The sequence below is a fragment of the Limulus polyphemus genome, unplaced genomic scaffold (assembly GCF_000517525.1).
Source record: "Limulus polyphemus unplaced genomic scaffold, Limulus_polyphemus-2.1.2 Scaffold707, whole genome shotgun sequence".
Classification (NCBI taxonomy): Eukaryota; Metazoa; Arthropoda; class Merostomata; order Xiphosura; family Limulidae; genus Limulus; species Limulus polyphemus.
The window spans coordinates 346640-353423 of record NW_013666317.1 but is presented as its reverse complement, the minus strand read 5'-3'; the positions used below and the strand labels follow the sequence as shown (position 1 = coordinate 353423).

At 31.6% G+C, this 6784-nt stretch overlaps 1 protein-coding gene across 1 annotated transcript in view; it reads right to left on the bottom strand.

The window, feature by feature from the left end:
* Positions 1–6784, bottom strand: part of LOC106460096 (E3 ubiquitin-protein ligase HUWE1-like) — a 165843-nt gene that overhangs the window by 89770 nt on the left and 69289 nt on the right. The window contains 3 exon segments of the mRNA XM_022386717.1: positions 4007–4129; positions 4467–4630; positions 5459–5749. Coding sequence (XP_022242425.1) covers positions 4007–4129; positions 4467–4630; positions 5459–5749 — 578 coding nt within the window.

Below are 6784 nucleotides of genomic sequence, written 5' to 3'. Positions count from 1 at the left end.
GAATCGGCCATACTCTGTTGGTAAGCTATAGGAATCGGCCATACCCTGTTGGTAAGCTATAGGAATCGGCCATACTCTGTTGGTAAGCTATAGGAATCGGCCATACTCTGTTGGTAAGCTATAGGAATCGGCCATACTCTGTTGGTAAGCTATAGGAATCGGCCATACTCTGTTGGTAAGCTATAGGAATCGGCCATACTTTATTGGTAAGCTAAAAAAATAGCCATATTTTGCTGGCAAGCTAAAGAATCAGCCATACTTTGCTGGCAAGCTAAAAGAATCAGCCATACTTTACTGGTAAGCTAAAAGAATCAGTCAAACTTTGCTGGTAAACTATAGGAATCAGACATACTTTGTTGGTAAGCTATAGGAATCAACCATACTTTGTTGGTAAACTAAAAGAATAAGCCATACTTTGCTGGTAAGCTATAGGAATCAGCCAGACTTTGTTGATAAACTAAAAGAATAAGTTATACTTTGTTGGTAAACTAAAAGAATAAGTTATACTTTGCTGGTAAACTATAGGAATCAGCCAGACTTTGCTGGTAAACTATAGGAATCAGCCAGACTTTGCTGGAAAACTAAAAGAATCAGCCAGACTTTGCTGGTAAACTATAGGGATCAAATAATAAGAGTTTGTGGCTTTCTCATCCCTAAACATTGTACTTTCAATAGAAACTGGAAAGTAATTTCATATTTGTTATGAAGATGGATTAAAAAATTGAATATTTACTGAAATTTAATTTTTTTTTTTGTAAGCTATGCTCTTAGAATTGGTAACAGGTGTATATAACCATTAGCACCTGAAGCCTAATAATCTACATTGTACTTTTACTCTCTCAGTGATAAAATTAGACAATGGGTTTGATCTGTAGAGTTTTGTTTAGATTTACCTAAGGTGTATGTTGATTAGTCTCATAATTTCAAATATTGAGACATTTAAGTATGAACTAGCTGGTAGTTTTTTACATCTTCTTTAGAAGTTCATTTATCATTAGTGTATTGTGAATGACGTTTTTGAATTTATTCATTCATCCAAAAATTTAGTTTGATCAAAATTCTGGCATTGTGTCTATGCATCATTATTCTGAAGTTCGATCCAAGTCTTGACATTGTCTTTATACACCAGTGTCCTTAAGTTTGATCCAAGTCTTGACATTATGTCTTTATACACCAATATTATGAAGCTTGATCCAAGTCTTGACATTATGTCTTTATACACCAATATTATGAAGCTTGATCCAAGTCTTGACATTATGTCTTTATACACTAATATTATGACGTTCGATCCAAGTCTTGACATTGTCTTTATACACCAATATTATGACGCTCGATCCAACTCTTGACATTATGTCTTTATACACCAATACTATGAAGTTTGACCCAAGTCTTGACATTATGTCTTTATACACCAGTATCCTTAAGTTTGATCCAAGTCTTAACATTATGTCTTTATACACCAATATTATGACGTTCGATCCAAGTCTTGACATTGTGTCTTTATACACCAATATTATGACGTTTGATCCAAGTCTTTACATTATGTCTTTATACACCAATATTATGACGTTTGATCCAAGTCTTTACATTATGTCTTTATACACCAATACTATTAAGTTTGATCCAATTCTGCATGATTAGGACGGTTCCACGTTATGATGTAATTCTGCATGATTAGGACAGTTCCACGTTATGATTATCATGCAGAATTACATCATAACGTGGAACTGTCCTAATCATGCAGAATTACATCATAACGTGGAACCGTCCTAATCATGCAGAATTACTATATTGGCAAAACCAAACGCCATTTAAAAGTCAGAGCCTATGAACATATGGGAATTTCCATTAAAATGCAAAAAAAAATTGAATAACCCCTGTGTTTCCTCTATACGCCAACACAGTGAAGAAACAGGACATCAACCTATACTATCAAATTTCTCTTAACGTGGAAATGTTTAGTGGTGAACCAAGTAACTTCTGAAGCATGTAATTAGAAACACTTGTACAATCTTTAAACAACAAATTAAAGGTAAGCCATGCTGTTACTTCTAGCAGAATACTGGTGTATGAAGACATAATATCAAAATCGGTGTATAAAGACATAATGTCAAGACTTGGATCAAACTTCATAGTATTGCTACTATTGATCAGTTCTTTACACTGTGTGTAGCAACCAGTAAAAACATAAAATCAATACGATGCAGTTTGTGGGCTTCACCAGTAGCGTATGGTATAGAACCAAATTGGTACTTCAAAGTTAAAAAAAGTATTAATTCAGCATGTGAATATATTGGTATTAAAATATTTTTAATTTAAATTAAGGAATTATTTTATAGACTATTACTACACACTGCTAAGAAAGGCAAACCAAGACCAACTAAACTGTTTCATTTGAGCTTCCGAGATGCATGAAAAATAAACATCAGTTATCATATGTTAGGAAAAATAATTATTCAGCAAAGTGTAATTAAGTTTATCGCCAGAAAATAAGGAGAACTTCAAATATGAATTACAATTCACTACAGATGTACACATCAGTGCAAGAACAGACAACTACAAAGGACCATCCTTTATTAACAGTCTAGGGAGGGGGTTATCAGCAGAATCATGTACATAACTTTTATAATTAAAGGGTTTCAAACAACATTTTTGTTCAGCTAGAGCCAAATCTGTGATATTATGGATGAAACGTGGAACTGTCTTAATCATGCAGAATTACATCATAACGTGGAACTGTCCTGGGAGGCCTTACAGTCTCCACACGTGTAAAGATAGACAAGCCAAGAACAATAAGGAATTGGGAGGAGATCTTTAGCAGGGAAGAAATTTTTTATGCGTAATGTGGATTTAAAAACTAATCTTAAGATGTATAAAATGTATGAAAATGTATAAAGACTGATGTAAATTCATTTTATTCTGCTTTAGATACTGAAGATGGAATCTGATAGAATTCCAAAACGTTTATCCATGTCCCCCTTTTGTCAATAAACAATGTTGTATATTATAAGTGTCGTAATTTTATTAGCTGTGTAGTTTATCATTTGACATACCATTATTATTGAACCCTTTGTTAAATATACTTAGAAAAATATTTTAACTTTAAACAATACTAATTTAAAGAAAAACCTTATAATAATAAAAAACATTAGGAGTAAAAAGTACTTTAATATATCCTTGAATAGGCTCATCAATAAGTCATATATAAAGCAAACATAAAAAAAAACACTTAACTAAGACAAACATACGAAGATAATAGAAAGAAAAATACTATCCATGTGTCATTATAGTGGGAGGAAATAAGCAAAGTTTGATGAGTTCCTTCTATTTGTTTTTGACATTTCCAAAATTTTTAATGGTTTCTTTTATATACCTGCTTTTTATTAGTTGTGTATGTTTAATTTTGTTTATTAACAAACATAATCAGGTCTGAATGTTTTAATTCAAAGCAATAAAATATTTCAATGTGACAAAGATTTTTCCTGAAGTATGCATTTCTTTTAATGCACAATTGTACTTGTTACATTCATATAATGTTTCAGAAAACTGCATCAGAATAGGGAACTCGTTACTGTGACTAAAAAAACTTTCATAGATTTCTTGGTACACAGTTGAGGTAAATATCAAAAATGACCTTTACTAAAAAGTTAAAAAACTAGTCAAAACAATTGTTATACTTCATCTGCAGAAGCAAAATGAAAACAAAAACAACAAAAACTTACTATAACAGAGAAGACACAAAAAGTTGCCAGAAGTAAGAAACCTACAATTACCATGTTAGTTTGTGTGAAATTAAAACAACTTATCAACAGACAGGTATGAATGTTGGAAACTTAAAATTAAATTATATTTCTTACTCAACACGTTTTTAGTCAAAAGAAGCTGTATATTCTGGAAAAATTTTAAGGCATTTTATTTTTTGTATAATATGATTATTAACAAGCCCACTCAGGGTTTTGTTTTAGCTTTACAGTCTTTGTACTTTATTGTTTGACTATATACATACTCAAAAAATGCATCTTGTCCACCAGAAGAAAGAAACTTTTGCAGCATCAAATGATATGGGTACTTTCTTTCATCAAACAACATAGGTGATGTAAATCCAACTGAACAGATGTAAAATGTCAGTCTGTTGATGTGAATAAAATAAAATATGTCATTACAATATACATCAAAAACACAATTATTGAAGTTTTTGTATTATCATGTTATGCTGGCATTTACAGTTCTAGATAAGATAAAGATAAGTTTTTAATGTACTTCTTGTGATACAATATAGAATGGAAATAAAAACCATGAATTACTAAATCTTGCCTATATTTTGTATAACTAAACCAAAGGTATCACAAATAAAACTGTTCCATAAAACTAATGACAAAGAAAAAAACACTTAATTTTCATCATCTTAATGAATTAAAACAAAATATGGTTCACCCTTACAATACACATGTAACTGAAGCATCTACCTAAACTTTGGCAGAGGAGAGGTTTCTGGAGGTTCCCAACTCAATCCACTGGCTAACAGATGAGTTAATGCTGATGCCACAGCACGTGCAGCAGGTGTTGGTACTGTTGGCGAAGGTGGGATCTGCTGTCCTCTTCGCTGTCGCATTGGTGATCCTACACAAAGCTGTACAATCGAAGAAGAAAAATAAATAATATTATAATAAAAAATGAGATGTTGATAATGAACAAAACAAATCGACAAGTTATTCTTTCACCATTTCAAAATAACAAGCATCAATGTATCAGTATAGCTAATGTTACTACAAAATATTTTATTTCTTTAATTAAATTAACTCATTTGTTTTTCTAAAATACTGTACATACAAAATTACCAAATTAAATGAAACTATTAAAATTCTGCTACTTTTAACATCATTTATGTGTTACAAAACATTTTAAGTCAGTGTGAATAAACTATCAGTGGAAAAGAATACCAATGAAAATTACCTTATACAAAATTCTGAACCAAAGATAACTGAATAGGATCAAATGTCTTATTCAGCTAGTCTCAAGTAATTGGAATATATATTCAAGAAAAGATGCATAAATAAACAGGAATGCTTTATCAAAAACAAGAAAGCAATCCATGAACCACAGTATAATGCCTTTATGATATATTTGCTATGACAGGCACAGCAAACATTTAAGTCAGTCTTAAAATGTAAGACTGGGTTGATTAAGGTATACATCTTATCAGTTTCATCACAAATTATATCAGTCTTGTTATACACCAGTGACCAACATATAAACTTTCAGCAACATAAGCTATGGTTATCAGCTATATGATGGTGTCTAAGTACCTCATTTTCAAAACATTGTTATAAGCAAAGATCAGGTAACTTTAGTTAAAGTACACTTTTTGTCCAAAACAGCTCAAAAAATAAACTAACAATAAAATAAATATAAATACACGAGTAAAATTTGATCTATTACTGGTTAAACACATTCATACCTTCACAAGTAGGCCAAATAATTCAGCAAGAGCCCTTCCTAAACGAGAAGCTCCAGACAGCAAGGGTTTAATTTGTTTAATTTGTGCCTGAAGCTGAGGAGAGATCTTTCCTTTCTGTTTAATCTCAGAGCTATTCATACCATCAACAGCTGTAGAGGATTCATCAACCTCCATGGCAGAAGTTCCTCCATTTGTACTGAGTGCTTCCATAGCAGAAGTCACACCATTTGATCCAAATTCTTCAGTTGCACTCAACATGCCACTCCTTCCTTCTTCTTCCTGCTTGTCCAACTATAATTAATATAATGCTTATTGTTGGGTGATTACTCTACAACACTATTTTTCTATTGCAAATAATCCAATCATTAGGTACATAAATGTTTAATCTATACCAACAATTCTCTTTGTGATGGATGTTAATCATTAAACAATTCTATACTCCCACAATTTATCATGTAGTTAATAAGGTAAAAACAGACTAAAATGTTTAAAAATTATATCAATATAATTTAATTATCAGTACTCTTCAGCATGTAAGTGATAAGTTTTGGAAGCATTCTTGGCAAGTAGAATTTAGTAAAAAAATGTGCAAAGTGAAGTTATACAGACAAGTTACCGTGTAATATAAACTGGGTGGTATTTTGGATCACCTGTGTTCCTTCTTCAGGTCAGAAGTGATCCATAAATATTGTCCACCTTAGATTTTTTCAAGGCCATGTCATCTCGTTTGTTGACTTGCATTCAAAATTTTGTTGAACTACTATTTCACGAATTTATGTCAATCAATAAGTTTGGTAATAAACTGTAGTTTATAATTAAAATTTTAGTATTATATATTACTCAATTTCTTAATTTAAAAGCAAATGTTAAAAAACACAGATAAACATCGATCTTTGTGTGTCACGTGGTATGTTGAATGCAGCACTGGTTCAAATTAGATGTTTGTGAAGTCAAAATACTAAGTCTATAGTTTCCAACGAATTCGAAACTCAAATTACTGATATTGATTGACAAGCTAGAATATAAAACAAGATCCTCTTATCTTTTCAGTTTGCTAAGATATTGTTCATGCAATAAGTCAAACAGTGGCACCCAGTCCACCTCTTTCCATTTTTAGAAACGCTTCCTCATATACACTTACTTCTATATATGACATGAATAACCAATCAGAAGCTCAGAATGACCCCCTAGTGGCTTTCCCAGCCATTTTAATGGACCTGGCCTCACTTCTTTCATTTGAACCAATACTTCAACGAGGTAGGGCTGTGTCTTTAGTCTGCTCGAAATTTCATATTTTTTAAGACTAAATACATCTTAGTTACTAAG